General features: G+C 45.7%; 1 protein-coding gene across 4 annotated transcripts in view; it reads right to left on the bottom strand.

The window, feature by feature from the left end:
* The window catches only part of RTN1 (reticulon 1), a 117,489-nt gene that overhangs the window by 11,837 nt on the left and 80,690 nt on the right, over positions 1-24,962 (bottom strand). The window contains exon 1 of one of the 4 annotated variants that reach the window (XM_066189031.1): positions 5,698-5,908. The exons of the other annotated variants lie outside the window; for them this stretch is intronic. Within the exon in view, the coding sequence (XP_066045128.1) occupies positions 5,698-5,758 (61 nt within the window). The 5' untranslated portion in view covers positions 5,759-5,908. Of the gene's footprint in view, positions 1-5,697; positions 5,909-24,962 lie in introns of those variants that run through there. 4 annotated transcript variants of the gene reach the window in all.

Here is a 24,962-nt window from a genome sequence, read left to right as displayed (position 1 = left end):
CAGACCTTCTGGGAGCGAAAAAACCCAAGAAACACAATTTAGGAAAAACAATCTTGTTTATAGCACTGTCACAAAAATATTTGACAACAAATGAGACACTGCTGTAGGTTTTGAGTAGAAATAAATACTGCTCACACTCAAAGCAAGCCCAGTGTGCAGGTTTTACCACAGGCTGCAGGACCAGCCTTTCCCTCTCCTCTCCAATGGAGGATCCAATGTGGACATTGCTCCCCTCCCCACAACAGATTTGATTCTAACGTAATACAGATGGATACACAGTTTAATGAGCAGTCTGCTGCCTTCAGGAGACTGCTGTGATGAACAGCAGAGCCAAGAGAGAATATCTGTGCTGTTCCATGAGGCAGCACATCTGATCCTTCATCTCCAGCCTTGAGGAATCTCTCCGTACCTCTACCTCTTGTACACACTCTGACCATTAACTTCCTGCCCTCAGTTCAGCTTTATAACTTTATCATCCACCTGTTTCAAGGCTTAACTTGAAAATTCAGACCTTTTTAGTCCCCAGAGTCTGATGAGAGGAGACCTGGAACAAGACTGGGATCACGGAGAAGGAAAACCTTGATATAGGATGCCCTCCATGTTATGCCCTATAACATCTGCAAGATCAAGGTGTGAGCAAAAAAGTATTGATGGATTGCCTTATGTGAGGCACCAGAGTAGGCTTGGGTAGACAGGAGAGGATTGTCAGTAAAGAATCAATCCTGCAACCACACCACACACAAGTCTATCGTAGCATTTATTATCATTAATTATTAATTATTATGTGATTGGCGCTGCTAATAATGACTACGCTGTTGTCATTTTCATGTTCATTTGAGAGATGCTTTCAGATCAGGACTGAGCAGGAGAAACACACAATTCCTGCTCAGCAAACTGTATCACTGCCTGCCTTGGCCAGTTTCTGGGGAGGATGTTACGGCTCTCACCTTAAGTGGGCAGAAACCAAGGAGACCAAGCAGAGCCCCTGAATGCAGGCTCTGAGTGCACGTAATGCTATGGATATGTTCAGATTTTCCCAAGATGCTCCTGGACCAAAGGAATAGACCTGGACTCTCTCTCAGACTCTATCCAAACATTCAAAAATCTGCAGATTTTCAAAATGAGTGGTTCAGACCTATGTTATTTATAATTAAATATGATGTGGAGGAAGTACCTCTTCTGAGATCATGAAAACCTCACCAGAACTTGCTTCCCAAAGGCCTAATGAAAACAAAAGCAGCCCTCCAATACTGCCTTCAGCTATTGCCCCCCCATCACCACCCTGATGGAGTTTAAATTAATCCTCAGGGAATACCTCAATAAGCTCTTACTTTGGGGGAGTTTTCACCTTGTTCTGGCAATGAAAGAATATTGTCCATCAGTTATTAAAAGACATGGCTCTGAGCAACCTGGTCTGGTGGAAGGAATCCTGTCCATGGAAGGGAGGTTGGAACTGGGTGGTCTTTAAAGTCCCATCCCAAACCATTCTGTGATTCAGTGGTGGCATGGCACAGCGGGTGTGCAGAGCACATTTTCTCACTGATTTTTTTTTTTCTATCAACAGGAATGAGCTGGAAGAAGAATTGATACCAAAATAAAATAAAATAAAATAAAATTTAAAAAAGCAAGTCTGAAAGTGGTAATCAATCTTGACAAATTTCCTTCAAACTTCACAGGAAATCGTCTGTGAAATTAAGAAATAAACTCCCCATAATTTGGTATAGTTTTATGAAACTATGAGCTAAATCTGTTACAGTAGGTGTTGAGTCAGTACCAAAGTTTTAGCCCTACCAAGATCCAACGTAAGGACCAAATACTGGGGCAGATCTTTATCAAGTGGATCCCAGCTGAGAGACCAGCGCACAATATTTTCAGTAAAGCACTGAAGGTACCAACTAGCTGAAGTTTCATTCTCATTATAACGCTGTAATTAGGCAGACTTCACAACTGTCAATAAGATTACAGATTAACAGCATGCAACCGTATTATTGCCATCGAAATTCTTTATCAGTCTTAAAGTGAGGAACATGGCCATGAACAGTTGCTGCAGCATCCCATCACCCTTTGGAAACCAATGGGTGTAACAGTCAAGCAAGGAAGTTGGCTATCTGAAAACAGCTGCCAAGAAAATGATAATCAATAACTGCAGTCCCAGCAGAGTTATGTCAACTAGATGGATTTGATGAAGTCTGCAGTCCTTTCCCACATTAAGTTATAATTATAGTGTGGGGAATATTTAGGATCATTTCTATGAACACTTCATGGGCCTGTGTCTCTGGATCTTTACATTTTTCTTTTTTAATAAGTCCTGCAGAAGATTGAAGCTGCAGGAGCAAGCCTGACACTTATGACCAGCCAAGAGCTGGGATGTAGAAGGAAGAGTGGGAAAGGGAATATTCACGAGGACCAGTGTACTGACACCAAATAACTCCTCCAAGCTGAGGTGCAAACCTGGGCACTGATCTCCTGATCTCTTCTCTGTGGTGCCTAGTGACAGGTCTGGGGGGAATGGCTGGAGCTGTGTTAGGGAAGGTTTAGGTTGGATATCAGGAAAAGGTTCTTCACCCAGAGGGCAGCTGGGCACTGGAACAGACTCCCCAGGGCAGGGGTCAGAGCACCAAACCTGACAGAGTTCAAGGAGTGTTTGGACAATGCCCTCAGGCACAGGGTGGGATTGTTGGGGTGACCTGTGCAGGACCAGAAACTGGACTTTAACAAACCTTGACCCTGCCAACTCAGGATATTCTGTGGTTTTATGTCCTTCCTAATTCAGAGAACCCCTCTAGCAGGGTGTGAACCTGAGTCCTGCTGAGCTGAGTCCCTGGGGAAGGCAGGGGGACCTGCTCCTTCACCTGAGGCTGCAGGCTGCCCTTGCCCACCAGCTCCCGGAGGGAAGCTGAACACTCTGTCACACCCTCGTGTCACACACACGGCTGGCACAGGCTGCAGGCTGCTCCTCCAAGGCCCACAGCCACCAGCACGCCCAGGGGGGACATTTCTCCTCACGCTCATGCATTATGCAGGGCTCCATCCCAGCCTGCTTCAAATGCATCACCTTCCAGTGCGGAGATGACTTGGGCGTGGAAGTCGCTGCAATTCCCCAAAGCCACCCATGTTAATATTCTGAATGAAGCAGAAGATGCCCAGCAGGGGCGAATTACTGTCCTGCTCACCCAAGGGTTGGATCATGATCTACCTTTGCTCTAATCCTGCTGTACCTGCAGGATGGGCAGGTAAAACCCAATATTTCTAAATGCGTGCAGCAGCAGCAGCAGTTGATTCACTGCAAGGGAAACAACAGCACCTCGAATGAGTGGGGCAAAGTCAAAGCTTCACCATAGGGTCTTTGCAGCTTCTCATGATCCCCACCCAATTTTACACCACTCCTAAGTACTACAGGATCAATTCAATGATACAGCTACTTGCAGGCTTGGTTTGTAGGGTAATCAAAACTCTTGCTACCCTCACTGTTACATCTCCATAATCTCCATAAAAATATGCTCTGTATTTACTGAGGTTTCTCTCTGCATCTGTTACACTCACAGACACATTCCAGACTTTTCAGGAAGGAACCATAATTCCACTGACAATCAAGCTGGCAAAATTATACAACTCCAGATTTGCACACAACTGATATTCCAGGTTGAGACAGAGACAACATGAATAATAGATACTAAAGGAATCAATGAATCGTCTTTAGTCTTCATTCTCCTGAATTTTAAATTTCCTCTATTTTATCTGGGACTGATCAAAGAATTTTGATGACAGAAATAATATTCTATGGCTATTTCATGTTTTCTGCAGGACCATTTTGGAATGATAAAGCACAACCCAAGGAAAAGAAAAAATATGCAAATTCTGTGGAAGTGAGGCAAGTGATTTATTTTAACTGCGTTGATTTTTTCAGACCTGGGATTTTTTTTCAAACCAACATGGGACATATTGTGCCATTCAATTTTCATCAAATCTACCCCACTTTCAAAAAGGAAAGCACTGAAGGAGAGAAACCTCACTATTATTATTAATTATTAATTAAACAATAGCAGCATGCCCTTCATTATTCCTTTTTTATGATTTTTTTTTTCTGATGAAAAGGAAAAGACTCAGTTTGGTTCTAAAAACAGGTGGTTCAGCAATCTGACTCAGCAAGTCAATGTTTTTTATAAGAATCAGCAAAATACCAAGGATTTCTGAAGAAAAACCCAAACGCAAACCCCACCCTAAGAGGAAGTTCATCTGCAAAGCTCAGATGAAAAGACCCTGAAGTTTGGTTGTGGCTTGCTTCTAAGCTTAATGAATCCCACAAACGCATGGAAAAGCCTTGCCCTTCATTTCGGTGTGGAAAGCCGGAGCTGCTGGAGCTTGGCATTTAACAGGTGCATGTTTACTTTCCAGCTACTCATCTTCCTTAAAAAAAAACCCCCTCACTTCCTAAATACAATTAGATGCTGAATTGAGATTGCAAAAATATCAAGCTCCCTAGAGACAAGCGTCTGAAAGGTCTCTCCAACCCCACCCCTCCCTAAAAAAACACTTTAGGAAGGTTTTCCAGCTTCTGTTGCATCGAGCTGCGTTTATGAAACTAAGTCTGCCAGCATCCTGAACCCTTTAACGAGATGATGCTATGGAGTAATCTCTCTCCCAGGGACCCTGCTGTGAGCATCAGCACCACGGACTGACTGTTCAGCGTAAACATGCACCTTAAAATTAAAAATAATAAAAAAATACATCCAAACAAAGCCTGCCCGAAGCAGCCCCAGCCTGCCCGGGCAGGATCAGCCGCTGGCTTTTCTCCCTCTAATCTGCCCACCGAGCAGCGTCACAGAGACTGCCTTTTATCAAAACAAAGGCTGGATGCTGGCTGGGAAGTGTGAAGCCGACTAAAAATGGCTGAAAAGCCTGTCCAAGACACCCGGGAAGGTGGCCAGCCCCACCCAGCGCAGACACCGACCCGCTCAAAATACGCTGAAAATCAACCCCCAAAAAAAGGGAGATGCCATTGTTCCCTTCGCCTACGCGGCAGCGAGACAACATCACCGCAATATTTTATACCCCCCGGAACGAGTAGTGCTCGGGAGCATCACGGAAGGATTATTCTGGGGTTTTTTTTTAAAAAAAGCAACAACCCCAGAGCAAAGTCGGAAGCGGGGGGCCATCCCCGGCTCTGTCGCCCTCCTTGCCGAAGCTGCGTTTTCTTTGTGTGCCACAAGGCTAAGCCCGGCTCTGGGTGTGTCCGTGGGCAGGAGGCACCCGGGAGCCCAAAGCCACCACCTGCAAACCCTCGCCAGCCCCGGCGGGCGCCGAGGCACCGTCACCCGGCTTCCCTAAAGCCCGAAAAGGTAGGAAACCATGCCAGCGATATCCCGACGGAGAGAGTCGAGGATGAGGAATGACGCCGCTAAGGGCAAGGGCGGATGCTTTGGGAATGAGCTGTGAGGTGGGAAAGGGAGGACCTGTATCCTGGATGCTTTCAGGGTGAGACGCCTGGGGACGGGAGAAATGCATTCCAAGAAACAGGGTTTTTTAATCTTCCTTTCTTAAATTACCCCCAAAGAAAAGCTTTGGCGGGGAGGGAGAGGAAACAGCATGCAAAGGCCCACACAGGTGAACAATGCACAAAAAAATGGATGGATCCTGCCTTTGCCTCCTCCTCTGCCATGCAGTCTCTAGCATGCAACACCAGAATAGATAGAATACCCTGACATTTCCAGTTGCTCCAAAGACAGTCCATCTTGGTGGAATCGGCACTGGCTTGCATCTCGGGAGAGCCGGAGGGATTTTTTTGCCCGGTCCTTGTGGTCGGAGGCACTGCGTTAGCAGTCAGGCATTCCCGAGCATGGGTGGGTTGGTGGGTACCGCCGCCGTCTCCCCGCTCGGCTCCGGACTGATGCTGTAAGCAGCACAGGCGGAGGGGGAGGGCATATTGTACGCGCTGCGGTCTCCACTGCAGCAAATCAGCAGTGTGATGTGGTTGCCCTAGGGAGCAGGCTCCTTTGAAAAGGGGATGCGGGTCCCTTTTCAAATCAAAAGCTTGCGCTCGGGCGGCTTAGCCTCCTAAAGACATGGAAACGGTTAAGGCAACCTGATGGCAAAGAAATAAAAACAAATTGGGTGCGGGTAAAAGGAGGAGGGGGGGTGGTGAGCAGCTATGTGTCAGTACGGTTGTGACTGTTCGTGTTCCAGAAATTTCTTGACAGTGATGGAATCTGGTGTTTTCCTCCCTTTTTTTTTTTTTCTTTCTTCTTTTATTTTTTCTTTTTTTTTTTCTTTTTTTTTTTTTTTTTTTCTTATTTTTCGTGTGAAGGCCAAATTTCACCCAACCCCTCTAGGTTTTCATGCCTCCCTCTCCTCTGCCCAGCTGGGTGGGGTCGGGAGCAGGCAGGAAAATAAACAAGGTCAGGATCCAAGCCCTGCAGAGCAACCCCTATTTTGCTTTTTTTTTTTTGTTTTTGGAAAACCTGTGTGGCCCCCGCCCCACGCCAAACCCTGCCACACCAGAATGCTGAGGACTCCCAGGTGCACCAGGTTTGGGTGTGCAGGGAATGAGTGCTGTCTCCTCTTGTTGCCCAAAATGCTGTATAAATCAGGATTTGAGGTGTAAGGGTGCAGGAATACAGGACAATTTGTGAAAGGCCCACTAACAGCTGAATTTTAACATGGGCCCCACCACTCCTTCCCCAGCAGGACACAGCCCCTGCCTCAGTTTCCCCACCAACAAACTATTCTGAATAGGCTTGCAGAGACATCATAACCATGCAATGATCATACTTGGCAAACACCGGGAAAGAAAATTCTCTGCCACTCCACCTGTTTGCATTTTCAGATTTTGGGGTGCCTAGTAATATTAAGAAACTTCCCAAAAAGTCACCCCATTTCACTGAAGAGTGACCAGTATATCAGAGTCATTTGGGCAGAATTACCCCAGCTGGGCACCTCTCAACTCTGAGGCTGGATTTAAACCTTTAGATCGTGACAGTTCATGAAATAATTTCACTTTAGCTGTGTTTTACTGAATTTTGTTTTTGTTTTGTGGGAACAGACACCAACACAGACACGGCGGGTCACATACTCATCAGCATGGGGAATAGAGTTCAAACCCCTCTGCTCTTTTGGCTCCAAAAATAAAAGGTCTTTAATACCTGAGGTAACAAATATCTCCTCCAACTGGCAGTAGTAGGTCACTTATCCTTCCCTCAGGTAACTCATCTTATAGAAGAAAGCCAAAATTTAAGGAGATTCACCACAGTATTATCTTACTCTTTACCTAGGAAACTCTGCTGGGATTACAGAGGCCAACAACTGTTGTTCATGTTTATAAACCATCCTTGAGATCCCCAAAAACACTTGCTTAGGCTTGAACCCAGCATCTTCATTCCCCTAACAGGGAAAGCCTTAACCAACTGGAGCAGAACTGGCTTCAGCTGTCATTGCATATAGTAAGATTAAAGCATCTATAACTTTACAAATCTGGATTTTGTGTTCTTCCTGGCTTTGTTTGAAAAAAAAGAAAAAGGAAGAAAGAGGTTGGCAAAGGATGATTTCTAAGCATGGACTAATTGGTTTAGACCCTTCACAAGAGCCGAAAATATCCCTATTGATACATTTCCCCCTGCAAACTCTTTGCAGCTCCACAAAGGGGTTCCCAGCACCAAGCCATAGTATGAAGTATTTTCAAGCAGTGTGTATAAAACAGAGACATAATTCACATAAGACTTCTACACCCCTGTTCCTGGAATAGCCACAGACACCCCAAACATGGTGCATAGGTCAAATTCATGGCTACTGGGTGCATACCACCAGCAACACAGCAGGGTGAAGGAAAAAGATCTCTGTTTAGTCTCACTGTAACCCAAATTTCTCAGTCAAGTGTGAAGGACAAATTCCCTTTGGACAGAAGAGTGGTCCATGTACATTTAACATCTCACTAATGATTTCTCCTTGCCTTCGTTGTTCGTAGAAATTTTTCTTGCCTCAGACTTGATGTCTCCATTCCCTCTTTCAGGCTACTAAAACAGGCTTCCTGTTTAAATTCTTACTCCCCTTTGGAAAAGTGTCTCTTCAGACCTGGCCCATGTGATTGGACTCTCCCACACTACTTCCAGAACTATTTTAATCCACAGGCACCAGAACCCATCGCTTTACCAGCAGTAACAAGAACACTGCATTTGTGTCAGGAGCAGAACTGAACTGGAACAGGGAGATGAAGACACTTGGAAAATGCACATGGGCTAAGAAGAGCTTCCAGTGTGCACTCACTTGTCCCAGGACCTGAGGCAGGTGGGGGACAGGAGCACCTCTATGTGTGACTACAGAAATTGCACAAAATCCCAATCAGAGCTGGGTGGATCCAGCACTAAAATGGCCATTGATAAAAAATGCATTTCCACAACAGAGATTTTAAATTGCATCCAGTAAGTAGTGAGCCAGAATGAGGACTATGCACTTGGCCATCAATACTGAGGTTGAGAACTGCTTTTTGACACAGAACTAAACCAAGAGCAGGATGGAAGGCACAAATAAACATTGCACTGCCTGGATCTTAGAAGGGTGAGATATGCACAGAGATCTTGGCATCAGCTGCAGGACAGTTCAGTGCTGGAGGAGAGCTTTCCTGTGATCATGAATAGGAGCAGGATGAAAAGTACTAAGTGGAATTTACTTCCCTTCAGAGCACTGTCCATGGGAAGCCTCCTGTGGGTGTTACTGAAATTATTACAGATCTTAAGATGTGTTGGTGAGATCACATGAAGCTCAGTGTTGATGGCACAGCCAGAATCCAAGAGAGCTCATCAACACTTGCCTGTTACGTAGCTCTGCTGGAGATAATGACCTGTGTGTGCAGGATGTGTGGGGTAAGGACTCAGTAAAATAAAGTTACCCGTGGGATCATTGCAGGAAACCACTGGCCAAGTGAACACATTGCTGTCCACCTCATTTCTTTCCATGCCTCCATCTCCATCTGAGACCACAGAATCACAGACTGATTTGGGCTGGAAGAACCTTAAAGGTCATCTAATTCTAAACCCTTTGCCCATGGGCAGGGATGCCATCCACTAGACAAAGATTCTTAAAACCCCATCCAATCTTGAACAATTCCAGGCACGCACCTCTGGATGGCCAAATGAGACTGTAGCTCTGCAGAGGACAGGGACACCCTGCCATGGTCTGTGGCCACCAGGGTTGTGCCCCTTGCAGGGGCACAGGAAATCCTGCAGCAGGACTTGTGCTCCAGCCCCACTTTGTCTCCAACAGAGGTCCTTCCACAGTGACCCAACCCACCTGTGCACCACTGATGAGCTCTGATGAGGTCAGAGTTAGCAACATTTAAGGCTTTTTAGGTAAATATACTTGAATGGACCACAACAGACCATAAGAGCTCAGAAGCACCCACTGTTCTACCACAGGAACTAAACTTCGGGGCTGTCCTTTAACAACCCTGCTGGAGGGCAGGGGTGGAAGCCAGCTGGTTTCAAAGATTATTTAAAGATCAAAAATCCAAAGACAGAGCTGAAACCACTGTTTGGAGTGCAGTGACTTTGAAGGCACTTTGGACTGACTCCATTTTCCTGCATCACTCCACGTCAAGGCTCCGTGGGACACATTGAGGGCAGTGCCAGATCTGCAACGTGGTGCTGAAAGATCCTGACACTTAGCACTTTGGAAGAACAATAGCATTAAGGGAGATCATTTGGGTTATTTTTCTAAGATAATTTGTTCTTAGCATTAGCAACAAAAATAGAGAGGATGCTATTTTAAAAGTTGCATTAATATGTCTCGAAGCTCTAAAGAGCAATGGGGAATTTTTGCCTGAGCACTCCAAGCAAGGGCAGCCAGCAATTACATTTTCGTGAGGAGGCTGTCAATAGCAGAAGGATGGGCCAAAGCCTGGCTCTGCTCTCATCCTTTTCACTGTCTTGTGCTCATTCTTGCACATTTTCTGGTCGGCAGAGCTGCTCAGAGGCAGCTCAAGTGGCAAGGCCATGAGCTGTGAGATGCTGATGGCTCTTTCAGGTCCATCATTCTCACAGTGCAGGAAGCACACAGACAGCTCTGTCTTTGCTGTCTTTTGCCCCAGGTCTTTGCTGCTTTCTCTTAGAAGATGTAATGCAGTGATGAATTACCTTTTTTTTTCTCAGGTCTTCAGACCACAAAAGGAATCAATAAGCTGGTAAAAAAAAAGACAATATGGTCTTAAGCTGGCAGAATTAAAGTTTGAAGCTGAACAATCACAACAAAAGAAGCCTCATGTCCTGGCATTTCACATAATGTTCCAGCCTCTCTGCAACTTCTTTTTGAGTCTTGAAATGCCTGGATATATAGGGGGTTTTTTTAATCATCAGTCAAAATATTTGGGTTGTTCACAAGGACAAGAACTGTGATTTTGAGACGTGCTAGGTTTCTGCTCTGCTGCCTCTGTTTCTGCTCAGCAAAACTGTTCTTCATACCCATCTTTGCTCAAAGGCTGAGACTGTAGATGTATATATCTGTGTATAGATACATATGGATATATCTAATCATGGAAGTGTAAACTCAAAGGGACTTTAAAGATCATCCAGTTCCCAATCCCTGCCATGGGCAGGGACACCTTCTACTAGACCAGGCTGGTCAGAGCTCCATCCAACCTGGCCTTGAACACTTCCAGGGATGGGGCAGCCACAGCTTCTCTGAGCAACCTGTGCCAGGGCCTCACCAGCCTCCCAGGGAAGATTTTCTTCCCAACACCTAATCCAAACCTGCCTGCTGTCAGATGAAGCAGCTCCCCTTTCTCCTGTCACCCAATGCCCTTATCCAAAATCCCTCTGCAGCTCTCTTGTCAGCCCCCTTTAGGCACTGGAAGGTGCTCTGAGGTCTCCCCTTCTCCAGGTTCAAGAGTGCATAAGACGACTGTACAGTAACTATATATAACTGTAAACAACCATACATAACTGTATAATAACCATACATAAGTGTATAATAAGACCTTATTATCATAAGATTTTCAGCAAAAAGCCAAATGAGTGGGTAAAAAGACCCAGGTGACACAAACTTTGTGCTGTGCCTCGTTTTTTTGGGAACGAGGTGGCCTTTCCTTGAATCCTAGTAAATGAGCCCTTTGGGGGGAACTCCTTACATTCAATGGCGTTGTTAAGAAACAATTTTGGGTTTTGAGCCTCTGATGTGCCTCAGTGAACACGGCTCAGACCTCCTTCAGCAGCCATCCCAGAGATGGCTGGGACTCCTGTGGTGCCATTTGAGCTCCCTGATAACTGCAGGCAGCAGCACAACTCACACATAACAATCAGTTTTGATTTACTCCTGGTTCTTCAGAGGTGGATAATTTCTCTTGGTTCTTTAATGTTATTTTTGAACTGTGAGGTTCATAGAAATAAAGGCTCTATTCCTGCCATTGACCTAGAAAAGTCTTTTGATTCTTTCCAGTGGGACTACTTTTTTCAGTTGCTGGGAACCTTAAAATCATGCGTCTCTCTCCTCTGGGGGAGGTAGTTGCTACATCTTCATTCCTCCTTTAAGGTTTGATAGGTAAAACTGAAGAGACCCTAAAACTCTCTCTGACCTCCTGCACTCCCCCATTCCAAAGGGAAGTGCTTGCAGCTTATTCCCATTTTCAAGCCTTCTGTTTTCAAGCCTGTGCTGTGAAATTTTTCTCTCCTACAGCATTGCTGGTGCTGCAGCTGGCATTATTAATTCCATTTCATTAACTGATCTTCTTATTGTACTGGAAGACAAAAGAGAAGACAGTGCTGAGACCACAGTGTGGCTGAGCCTCAGGAGATCTCTGTTCAGTCCCCATGTCTGCCACAGGCTTCCTGCGTGACCTTGGGAATCATCTCGCTGAGGTCTCTGGGTCTGCTTGGTCTATTTAAATTTGGGGCATCATCTGCTTTTTGAGCTTTGTTTCTGCAGCACCCAGCACAACATCTGTGGCTCCAACAAAGGAGCCTCGCTCATTTTTGCAACACAGCTTGCAAGGCTGGTGGTACTGGCTGCAATCTTGGAGCAGGGGAGATCAACCAAGCCTGTGAAGATGAATTTGGATTGCACGGAAAATGGTGAAATCCTGCCTGGTGGTGTGTAATGGGCACAGGGGACTCTCCTCTTTGGCCAGGCATGCTACAACGAGATGATGATGATGCATTTTTAGCAAATTCTTGAGGCAAGGTCTAGTATTGTGCCACAAGCCACATGGCAGTGCCACAAACCACCAGGGAAATGTCCTGTCCTGCCCTTTGCGCTCCCCTGCTTATCCAAGTCCTGAGCTCAGGCAGCTCTGGTGCAACCCCAGGAAATTTTGAAGCTCCAGGTGCTGATTCAGAGGTTGGGATGCTCTGCCCAAGTGCAAAATGCAACTACAAATTTTGCAAATGTGACTGCAAATTAAACCAACAGCCTGCAAGCAGAGGCTCACGAGACTGAGGCTACATTTGCAGCAGTGCCACAAGCCCTTAATTGAGTTTGGGATGCTCATAAGCAGCCAGGGGTGCTTGAGAATGAGCTGGGGTTTGCAGCATTTCTGCTGGCTCCCCTGCTCCTGTACCTGGCACTCCTGCTGCCAGCCCAGTTCAGGCCAGGGGAGAAGGTGCAGAATAATTTAATGTAGATCAAGCCCCTTTCCCCAGCTTCAGACGCTCCCAAAAAATAATATTCTTTGGGGAAAGGTGCTCCCCAGAAAGGCCTGAGCTTCTCACCGTGCTGGAGAGCTGCTTCAAGCATCTCACCACGGGTATCTTTACATCCCCCACCCTGCCCTGCAGGGAGGATAAAAGGCATTAGTGCTGGAGGTGTGTGGATACTGCAGCCATGCACCGGCTCTGGCCGGCACATAATTGTCATGGCAACCCCAGCTTTCCCTGGAAAACAGAAGCAAATCATTGACACACTGCTGGATTCAACAGCCTGCTCCATGGATGAGAGACACCTGGGTACCAAGATGCTCTGTGCAAGGAGACAGCTCCAATCATAGCCAGCCTGGGAAGCTGGCTGTTAATACGGGAAAATCCTGGCTGAGGTTGCAGAGAAATGAAGGACAGGTGGGACAGGGGGAGGCGAAGAAGCAGCTGCTCCTGTCCTGAGCAAACACAGCCTGAAGTGCTTGCAATAGAGATGGAGGAGGCAGCGTGGCTGCTTATTGCAGCAATGCCAACAGTGCTGCATGGCACAAAGTGGGGGAAAAGAACCCAAAAGGAGCAGTGGAGGATACAAAATAGTGATGCGTGAGGCAGGAATGCCAGTGCAAAGCTGTGAGAAGGGGAAAACAAGGACAAGGTTCTGTTGAGAGTCTGTGTGGGCACTGGCTGCAGAAATGCTTTGGACGGCAAAGCAGCACTCTGAGTTTTAAATGTTATTATGGGCCTCTAGGGCAATTGGAAGAATTAGATCAGGAAATGATGTGCCAGAAGTGTTGGCTGAAAAGTGGTCAGAGTTGTGTTTGCTGGGGAAACAAACAGGGAAAATGGTTTTGTGTGGTGTTTTAGGACGTTGGTTGGAAGTGAAGCAACACAGAAAAGCAGAAATAAGGTTTGAGTAGTGAGGGGCTGGCCCTGCCCCAGCACCCAGCACATCCCCTCACGGGGGGTACAAGAAAAGAGGACAGATCACATGTATCTATCTTATGGAAGACACCATAAGGAAGGTCAAGCAAGCTTCCAGCATCCAATCAGCAGAATATGCCATGAAAATCCACACCCTGGGGCTAGCTCATTAGGAACTTAAGATCAGTCATCCCTAAAACCAGTTATCTTATGCTAACAGATGCAAAATGATGAAAACGAGGAGAAAAAAAAATGCAGAACCTGGATGAACCCACTGAATCTGTGGAAATGAGTTTCCCTCTGAAGAACAGATCCTCTCTCTGAGCACTTGACTATCATATAACCTCGCTCCCTCTCTGCACACAATGTGAAAGTCCTGATTTGGATGCTGACATCAAGTATCTGAGAAAAGACAATTTAATTTCCCATTCTCAAGGCTAAAGGATTAAAGATAGATCAGCAAAACTATTTCACATTTAGAAAACCAATGAAAAAGCCTGAGGAATTCAGATTTATTTGAAGATATTGTTGAACACCACAAACCACATCTTCCTGATTGCTTCTGCAGGACTGAGAGCTCTCTCTCCTGGGGTGAGTGTGAGCAAAATAGAAGGGATAGGGTAGATTTGAATATATACATGAAAAATAGAATTATTGTTTTCATGTTTATCAATTAAAAGGAGCTTGAAAGTCCACTGGACAAAACTAAACAAGGGAAGGCGTTTTCCTTACTGACAGCACATTGAACCACTCTGCTCTGATAACAGCATGTGGATATGGTAGAAGCATCATGAATTTCAGGATAACTGCAGATTTGCAGAGATCCAGAAATAACTGTATCCCAGAGCACTGCACACGAGCAATGTGAGGTGGAAGGAAGCATACTGCATATTCTGCACGAGAAGTGAATTCCCTTGCAACAGGTTTGGCTTTTGCAGAAATGGGGGATTTCCAAAGAGAACTGTAAAATAGGTCTGGGCAAGATTCACAGAAGGGCTGCTGGGATTTCAGGACTGCTTTCCTTAAGTGTTTCCCTCCTTGCAAACATTTAAGTATATGGGGCTTTGATGAAACTCCCTGACTGAGATAGGTACCACCAAATACCTCATTGTATTCTATCAGTTGATTCATTCTTAATAAATCCACCCAGGGATCCATAGCACAATATCTCTTGTGTCCCATGTGAGGTTCTTGAATTGCAAATGCCAGGTACTTAAAATTAATGTCTAGCTGATGAATCAGAGATAAACCATAATGACATGACATTAATTTCAAATTATTATCAATTCAATAAAACCACAATCTTATTTTGATTTGGAAACAAAAAAAAAAAAACACCCAACCCCCAAACTCAAATGTTGTCGTTTGTTTTGGATGAATTTCCTCTTTCACAGGTGCAGTAGATGTGAATTCTAAATGGGAATTTGCTGGATTCTGAGCAGGACTCTGAGTCTAGCTGGTCCTCAACACCTGTGGGGCTGGACTTTGGAAACCTCAGCCTCTGAGCACCCCCAGCTTAAAGCTGAGAGACACCAGCCCTCAAGATCAGAATGAATAATACTGGGGGCCAGAAGAGAAGACCTTTGTTTTGGAAGCAGCAGCAGCAGCTCTTACCTTTTCCAAAACACTTCCTTTTTAACTGTGCTTTTTCCCCCCCTCATTCTTTTCCCAGACTGCCTGACATTTAAAGTGATCAAAGCTCCCTGTGAACCACAGCTTCTAAATTTCAGATAAATATAGCCACGCTGCTCTGCATTTGTTTGTTTTTCTCAGGTTGCAAACCTGCAGTGGAGACCTACTTATCCTGGAGCAGGGGGAGCTGCTGGTTTGTTCAGCAGCCGGGAGGGAGCGGAACCCTCTGTGCAGGATGTGGCTCTGCACTGCTCCCAACAGAGGGTCCACTCCTGCTCTGGCAACTCAGAACCAACCCACCAGCAGCCCCCTTGTTGTCTGGAGGAGCCAGAGCAGCCCTGGAGTGGGCAGAAGGCACATGGAGACATGATGCATGGAGGGGAGGATGGAGATGGCCGTTGCTGAGCATGGTGACAGGTCCAGCCCATGCTGATACACAGAGGGACAACCCTGAGCCCTCTGAGATCTTGGGAAGCTCTGTGGGCTCTGGGGTATGGATAGAATCACATGAAAGGGCAGGAAGGTCCTGCCCCTGCCCATAAACACACAACAACGCAGCCAGGTATGATTTATTTTGGCCTCTCCATTAGCTGGGAAGTAAATGTGGCAATTACTTTGTACATTTGAAGTGTCAGAACCCTTTGGCACATTTCCCTGAAGCTAAATAATTAATGAAGGGCTCTGATTAGTGTGAATGTTGTGGCATCATCAGACAGCCATGGAGTGACTGTGTCATGGAGTGACATTTACTTTTACTTCTTGATGCCTGAGACGGGGCTTTGTGACGAGGCTTCCATCCCTTCTTGCAGCTGAAAGGGTGCAGCCTGGGGTTTGTTCTGTAAAAAAGGTTTCTGCCCTGCTTTGTGCTTAGGCTGCCAAAGACATGAGCAGCCTTCAAAATATGAATGCTTTGCAAGTGATGGAAGATAAAATGCATTTCTTTTCCATGCAGGGAAGACATCCTGCAAATGTAGCACCCAGCAACTCATTTTCCTGCAGGGCCTCATTAGAGTCATCACATCCAAAAGGGTTTTCTTTTCCCCTCTTACTGACAAACAGGAGGCAACTAGAAATACCAGGTGTGCCAGGGGTGAGGCTCAGATGCTGCAAACTCAGCCCCCAAAGCAGGATCTGGCTCCTATTGCAGTGAGGTTCCAGCTTGGCACTGGGTGGCAGAGCAAGCTGATGTCCCTGCAGGGTGAGAGCCCTGCTAATAAGAGACTGCTGCTTGGGAGCTATAGGAAGAGCTGGTGGCTCTCACTTTACGTCCATTTTCTTCCACAGTATCTTTCTAAACCAATTCCCCACAGAAAACACACCAGGAAGTTGTACTGAGCTATGACACGCAGCTCTGCTGCCCTTTTCCCAGCCCTGCCTCATTTTACCATCAAACTGCAAATAATCTGTTTTTTTTTTTTATCCTGAGGGAAAGAGGTTTTTACTAGGGAGGAGAGGGGCTGCCCAGAGAACACATGGAGCTATTACATGTGCAAATTTGGTATCTTTGGGGTCCTGAAGTACAGAAGAAGGTACAATCTTCACCTTTCCAGGGAGGAGATGAAAGTAAAGCAAAGAGTTTACATAAAAGCAAAACTCTTCTGATCCCAAATGCCACAGCCAGAGTGACACCAGCTCCAAAATGTCCCTGCTCTGTCTCTCATGCATTTCACCTCTGAGCAGCACGTTCACATGCTCAGGGATTATACCTTCAAACCTGTGCATCAACACCAGACACCTCAAAAAGCTGCCTCTCCCTAGAGAGATTTCCTCCTCACACAGAGTTTTGTGAAAACAGGAGGTAAAGGACTCTTTGCAAGGGAAAGCAAATAGTTTGGAAATCATGTACTTTTTAAGTCTGTGCCTGGTTCTGCCTCATCCAGCATGTGTTTCCATGGAAGCAGAGGAGGGAACGGGCAGCCTGTGGCTGCAAATCACAGCAATCACACTGCCTGCTCATGAGCCTGAAAAGACAAATGGATCATTAAAAATAAAAAACACCTGAAATTTTAAACATCCCTTCTGATAGTAGAGAGCTGGTATTTAGTGCTGCAGCATTCTGCTCAGGGACAGGGTTTCAAGTACATCACAGCTGAATGAAACCAAACATGGGCTCATTCTCAGAGGAAACAGAGGATATGCCAGATAAAATGATTTTTGCTCTTCTGTTGGTCACACTGGTGTGGTGATTGTGTGAGCACAGAGAATGGCAGCACACCACACAAAGGCAGTTATATAAATGGAATAAAAAACACGTTTTCAGCACAGTTTGGAGGAGTGAGAGAGACCAAACCAAGGATGGTTTAGGAAATATGGATTGTTTAGGAAAAGTTTATCTGTTGATCCAACCTGATTCTGATCTCAGGAGTGAGTCTCCTGAAGTCAACCTGTCATCAGTCACTTGTCTTATCAACATGTCCTTTGAGCATAAACTTGTTTCTGACTATAACCATGAAGTTTTCCTGGCCTTCAACGAGCATCTTGAGGCATCACCGCATCCAGAGAAAACACACAGCTCCTCAATGCTTCGCAAGCCAGTTGCAAACACATCTTGCTGCTGAGCCAGGCACATTTCACTGGGAATAATTACCATTTATCCTCAGGTAAAGAGCTGCCTCTTGGCCAAAAATGTGGCACTGGGTGACTTCATTGTAGCTGCTCTGGAGTGACTAAGCTGGATCTACCTGGTGGCCTCCTGCCAGCCCCCAGTAAGGCACCAGGGCTGATCTGTGTGCAGCCATTCCAGGATCAAATGCAAAATGTCCTTCTTGCACTTACCCCCCGCCTCAGAAAAACATATATCTCTTTAACAGCAGCCTGCCTTGTCCCAAAAGGCTGCAGAATATCTCACCAGTAGGTTTGGGTTTCTTTTCTTTCTTGACTATCAGGCAAGAGAAATTAGGAACACTTAAAAAATCTGCCAATTAGGAAACAGAGTTGCACGCTCCAGGGAGTTAAAAATCCTGAGTTTTTTTAGTGTTTGGGAGATTTCTTCCCCACAGCTCTGTGTGCAATGGATTTGGAGCTGTTCTCTGTAGCTGCCTGAATGCTGAATTTCTGAATACTGTGGTCAATACTGCATTGAATAACGATACCTATGATCTAATGACAGCTTTGTGTGCATCTAGGACTTAAGTTTAGTAGATTGTTTTCAGGCAGAGAACAGCAAAAATTGAAAGAATGGATCAAATCCATTTGAGTTTCTTAGAAGCTACATGCAAACAGGGAAATATGAGAGATAAAAATAAATCTACTGGGGGAAATGAAGAGATTGAGCTTGTACCATGACTGACCTTATTTCCAGAGCCTGTAAAGGTCCCAGACAACTCAATACCAGCACATCCCAGTGAGCAAATGGGAGTACCAGAGAAGGTATCCTTCTTCCTTTAGAAGCCTGTGAACACATGGCTTAAAGGGAGGGTGCACTGATTGGTTTTCATCTCTGGCTAATGCTCAATATTCTTCATCTCACCAGTGGAAATTGCCTGGTGGTACTGGCTGGTGCCATGAACTGTGATAATCTGGGATTTTTTCGTTTTCTTCAAAAATATGGATGTCAAATCATAGTAATGGTTTGTGCATTATTATGATTTGATAAATTATAATAGTGATTTGTGGGTTGTTTCTACCTGTGCTATTGATAAGTGAGCCACTGAGTATCCACTGGGCCCTAAAGCCTGAAGACAAAAGGCTCCTGTGTCCTATTCCCAACTCCAAGCCCACCAGGACATGCCTGGGAGTTTTCAAGTCCAGGCTGGATGGGACTTTGTGCAGCCTGGTCTAGTGGAAGGGGGTTGGAACTGAGACATCTTTAAGGTCCCTTCCAAACTTAACTATTCTGTGTTTCTAGAATTCTATGAAAAGGATCTGCAAGTTTTAAAAAACATGTAAGGAAAGGAAGAGCACTGCAAATAAATTTTTGGACCAAGGAGGAAGGAACTGAAAGGTGAGCAGAAAACTGGTGCAGATGAGCCTGCACTAGGAGGGCATCAGAAAAGCATTTGCTTCTAGACAGCCAGAGATATTGATCTGCAGTCACACAGCAGCACAGGCTGGACAGGAAGCATCATCAGAAATTGGCTGAGGGAAAAGGAGAAACATGTCAATAAAATCAAGCCCTGTGTCAAAGGGAGGAGGAGGAAGGTGGAGACCAGCAGGGCAGCCTCTGCTGGAGCCATGGGTGTTTACCTCATGCTGTGTATTGGTGACCTTGAGGGTGGTGCTATTATCTAATGATGCCAAATTGTAGGAGGCACAGAACAAATTAATTACAAATGGGAGATTAGGCTTACGGTCTGATAAGCAGCTCACCGAGTTCAATGGAGAGAAGTTTTAATGAGATTAAGTGACAAAGCCATCACTTAGAAGGAAGCATTAAACAGACTATAGACAAGGAGAAAGAACTGGGGGCGAAGACAGAGAACTATTAAAACCATCTGTGTTATTAAAAGAGGAGTAAACAAGGCCTGTGCCTCTCAGGGAGAAATGGGGATGATAGTAAGGCGTGCTGGCACTGCCAGTGGGAACTGTTCCCGTGAACGTATTGTATGAAGCATCTGAGTCACACTCAGGGGGATATTGATGGGAAACCCAGCACAAACTTGGGATTAACACCAGCAGCAAAGCACTGTCTGGCTTGGCATGAATAACTGCAAGCCAGAGCTTGGAGAGGAGGTCCAGGGGGCCTGGATGAGCGGGATATGGCAAAGGGTTGGAGACGGCTTGATGGAGAAGAGTTTTGCTTTGGCCCAAGAGCAAAAAGAGGAGGATACTGGATGGCAGCAATCAAGGAAAGGCACCGACCAGCAGTTCATATGTCAGGCTCTTAAATAATAATAGCTACTGCTAATGATGAATAATGAAAGCAGAGCACTTGGTCCTCAGGCCCTTGCGTAGTTCCGTTCCTCTGATGCACGGCAGAAGCATCATTTATAGTATGTGGCAGGAGGAATCTTGTGATCACAGGGACTGCTCTGCTTCATCTCCTACCAAACCCTCACTGACTGCATCCTTCTCCATGAGCTATTTTTAAAGCTGGGAGCAGCTTCGAATCAGACTGATCAGAGACCTGGGGTGTGGGGATTGGAACTAATGGCCCGTGTTTGTGCTACCTACAGGCAACGGGCCAAAACAGTTCCTGGAAAGGAGGAGAGACACATCTCTTTGTTCAACAGCAGTGGGCAGACTTCTGTATGGCTGTGTTACAGAGCACATGTTAGGCATCCTTCTTCTCTGTGATGGGACTGGTGCTGTTGGGCTGACTGGCATTGTCAGGCATGTAGTGACTCACTAACACACGAGTTTGCCAATTCTCACCTTCCAAATGCATCTAAGTAGGGAAAAGGTTTGGGAAGAAAGCAGAGCAGACCCCCAGACCCCTTGTTTTTGTCTCCTCTCCCTCACCTTTCCACCCAAAACTTCACCCAAAGGGTAACACCATTGCGAGGGGACTGAAAAAAGGAACAGGCACCAACCAAAGCAGGGCTGATCCTCCGATGACACAAAAAGGTGGCAATTCCTGCATTTAATAATCCTCCTCACACTGAGATTCATCCTGCAAGCTCTCCAAGGAAAGGACCTTACTGCCCGCTCTTATCTTGGCCAACAAAAGATCCTGATCTTGACTGGGTCTGCAGGCACTACATCTAAAATAAGATCTAAGAACAATAATCAGCCCAGAGCTTTCTTTTTCCTGAGAAATCAGGGAGCAATTTGTGCATGTTAAGAAACACATCCAGCACTGTGGCCTTTCAAAGTCATCTGCTATTCCCTTGACTTCCCTTGCAATGCAGATTATCCAAATGCAGCTCCCTGGGTACTCTCTGATACACAATCCCAGTAAATATTTACATCCCCTCTCTTCCTATTTCAGGTCGAAATATGCTAAAAGGATACATAGGGCACGCCTCAGCATTTTACAGTTTCTTCACTTTGGTCAGCAAAAGTGAGATCCTGTGGGGGTGGCAGCTGAAAGTGTTTTGCAATCTCACCTTTTTGGAAAGATTCAAACCCCTACAATTAATCCTGATTTTTAAAATCTGCAGGTAGAGGGTTATACATACAGGTATGATCTGGATTTATGCCTTACTCAAATCCACAAATAGAGTTTGCAGCTCTGAACTCCAGCCTTGCCCACAGGGCAAAAGCAAAGCTCTCATCTGAATAAATCCTGAAAATCTCATCTGCCAGCATCTCCAAACCAGTGCAACAGCAACAGGAGCTGAAGCCAAGTGCTCTGAATAGTTCCTTGCAGAATACCCAGGAGAGCACAGCTATATGTAACAGAGATATTTACACAGTGTTTGAGGCAACATTTCTACTCTTAGCAGACACAGAGGTGCCAGGAAATTATTCTACTCCCCAGGCAGGATTCAAACCACAGCACAGGCAGGCCCGTGAGGCCACGATTATCACATGGATCTTTTTAAGTCCCCTTCATGTAGCATCAAGCATGAGCTAACTGACCACTGGCCATCCAGACACTCCTCATAGCTGCTGCTGTGGGTTGTAGCGCAGTGAACATGATGCCTTAAGTTTCAGCTTTCTTGTTTTTCAGATTCTGTGCTGCCTAGGGGTGTAGTTCTGAGCCTCACATTAAGTGTTAGCCAGCTCTCTTCACAGAGTAGGTAGACAAAACAAATCCTTTTTCTGCTGAAGACCAAGGGCAATGGGTACAAGTTTCAGGTCCAAAAGCATAAACTGTGGACTGAAGAGAGAAAACAAGGAATGGGACCTCACAACCTGAAGCTGTAATTGGACAATTAAACCCCAATATGCAAATGGACCAAAACTTCAAAAAATGTAAGACCTCGTGACAGGTCAGCCATTTTGTCACCATTTTGGGTCCACCTTGGGTGTAGCCCTGGTCAGGCTCTTGTCCTGCCCAAGGTGTATCCTAAAGGCCATTCAATAATCATCTACTTTAGCTCTGTCCAGTCTCTGTTCCAGGTCAGCCTTCCTAAGGCATCAAGCACTGCAAAGACAATGCTCCTGCTCAGACTGTCCCTGAGAAGTGCCAGATCCCAGCCATGCTGAGGAACAGCCTTCAGTTCCCTCCCTTCCTTCACATGTAGTGCTGTAATGCAGAACAGTTTGATGAGCCGTTGTTGCTCTCCTTCCATGGGATTTGAAGTGGAGGTAAGAGGGGGAATAGCTGTAGAGAGCTGCCCAGGTTGGTCAGGGAAAGGACCTCTCACCTGGAGAAGAAGCACTGAGGGAAAGCACAGATATAACTTAACAAGGGGTGCAGGAACAGAAGGAAGCAAGACTCCTTTAAAAGGGCTAAGAGATGGCATGTTCCCCAGACAGGTGTGTCTGACAAAGGTTAATCTTTCAGTCTGCATGGCTCTCCGTGCTCCATGAATTGCTCCCATCCACACCTCTGACCCTGAGCAGTGGCCTGCTGGCCATTGCCAGCTCCTTGCAATGCCTCCCCTCAAAGGGAAGGTCTCACATCCCAAACTGAGCTGATCTGAGCCCACAAACATCACGAAAGTCATCCTGTGTGCACAGCCAAAACATCCACTCTCTCCTCTACAAAAGGCTCACACCTGACAGCTGCTGGCACTTCAGGGAGGGATCACTGCCCCAGTTCCCTGTGAGCTCTGTGACACCGGGACACTTGGCTAACACATCCTTTAGCATTTTTCCTCCAGCACCCTCATTTATTTCCCTTTGCAATGTCAGTTCGCCCAGCCAGCTCAATGAATAATTCAGCAACATTAAACACGTGCCAAAGCTGTTTCAGGTCTTAGCAGGATCAGTTCTTTGGTCGTTTTCTCCATTTAAACTTCATTCCAACATAATCTCCCCTTCATTGCTGCTGGGGGAGCAAGATCTACAAGTAAAAAGCACAGTGCCGCAGTTATATGGAAATATACCAATATATATGGAAATTCCCTTTTTGATAGGAATGGTGTGCTGCTAATCATTCTGCTGGATGCCTTGCTGTTCCTGCTCACTGCTTCTGTTAATGATGGGGGAAAAAAAAGCTATTTTTTCCCCCCGACATCTATTGGATATAAGGTTCAATAACCACACAATAGAGATGATCTCACAAACCAGAATTCAGAAAAAAACCCAAAAACCCTGAGGTAATTCCCCAGCTTTGTTGTGTGTTCCTGGTGTTACTGCACTGAAAGCAATTCATCACACCCAACAAATCAATTACTCACACAATAAATTAGCCAATACCAGTCCTTTTTCTGCAGCTTTTCAAGACAAAAGGGGTGTGCACGTGTAGTAGAGGCAGTGTGTGACATCCAGCTGCAATAACTGTGCACATGAAGGGCAAGGTGAGTGCTCATTTCAGAAGGCACAATTGCTACTATGGCTTTTATTAAACCCCACTCATTTTATCACTCCCTGGCTGGAGCAATAAGCCTTTCAGCTAAGGGTGAAACATGGCCCTATTTTTGCAGCAGCAAAGCTCCAGTGCAGGAATCCTAGACAAACAGGGAAGACAGCCTGTTCTCCCTCTTTGGGATGTAACTTCCAATTCTTTGAAACAACTCGAACACCTAACCTAAGCAAGAAAGCACAGCTGTTTGTGTTTCAGTGTTTGAATGCTACATTAGCTGATAAAGTGACCTTCAGAAATCCTGGCTATTAATCTCTGCTGGCTTTTCTTCAGGCTCCCCTACCTGGCTCGTTGCTCAGATACAGACCTTGCTTTGTTCACGCTCTCAGCATTTCAGAAGGATGTTTGCAAGGACCCCCTCACACCTTACTCCTCTGTAAGGAACTGTCTCTACTCCTAAAAGAGAGCAGAAAATCTGTCTGTGCAATGCCTGCCTCTGCCAACAGCACACACTGACTGAGCAGAGATCCTGGGCTGCTTTTATGGGAGCTGCTCAGAAAACAGTGTCTCTGGTATTGTTAGAGGATTTTAATCTTGTACCAGCCAGGCCATGGTGGGACCAAACCTTGGAAATCTGAATTAGTTTTATCCCTTGATTTTTGCAGTCTCATTGCACCTTCTATTCAAAAGATAAGAAGCTATTTTAAAAATTACACTTTGCTCATTTGTATGAAATGTGTTGCTCTCATCCCAGATGGATAATGTAGCAACATCAAAAGCTGTTTCCCTGGCAAATTATTCTTTAGGATCCCGTTTGAAAGAGGACAGTCTTTACTGAGATTCCTACATTACCTGGCAGTCTGGATAGTCTAATGACAAATCCTTAAGGAAAGCTCAATTTGCTGCCTTGGAAGCTTTATATCTCCCTTTCTAAGACATGGCTTTTTTGCAAAGGTAACACTGATTTATCTGTGTCCTTTTAGTGCCTCTCAAGTTACCCCAGCTCAGAGGACTCCTGAGGTGACCTCTCGCTGTAGCTTGCACTCTCATGAACTGAGTTGTGAATTATTTTGATATAAACCGGGAGAAATCCTGTACATCTTCTCCAGTGAAGCTGGAGAGTTGCAGGAAAGTATCGGAGGACTAATTCCATATAAAATCTCCTGGCACCAGCTAGGAAAGGGTTTCTCTGAGCAGGTGATATCAAAGGTCTGTAAGTGCATAGACTCGAACAGTGAGTCAAGTAGAAGGTGCAAGGAAGATAAACCCTAAAAAAAGAGGTTCTGGCACCAAAGCAATGCAACTGGCAGAGTTTTTTCCCCCGCAAAAAATGCCCTGCTGTGTAAGGTAGCTGCAAATCTGTCATGGTTTTTGTCTTCTGAGCTCTGAGCATGCAGGAAACAATCACTCAGCCATCATGAGTGGAGAAATACCTATTTCAGAAGCACAAGGAGCTTTGTGTGCCAAATTTTCAGAAACAAGGCTCAGCTGGACCATCCCAGACC

This window comes from Chamaea fasciata, unplaced genomic scaffold (genome assembly GCF_029207755.1).
Source record: "Chamaea fasciata isolate MVZ Bird 193981 ecotype frontalis unplaced genomic scaffold, bChaFas1.0.hap1 SCAF_7, whole genome shotgun sequence".
In the NCBI taxonomy this organism is placed as follows: Eukaryota; Metazoa; Chordata; class Aves; order Passeriformes; family Sylviidae; genus Chamaea; species Chamaea fasciata.
The sequence above is the reverse complement of the archived record's forward strand: the minus strand, read 5'-3'. Positions and strand labels throughout refer to the sequence as shown.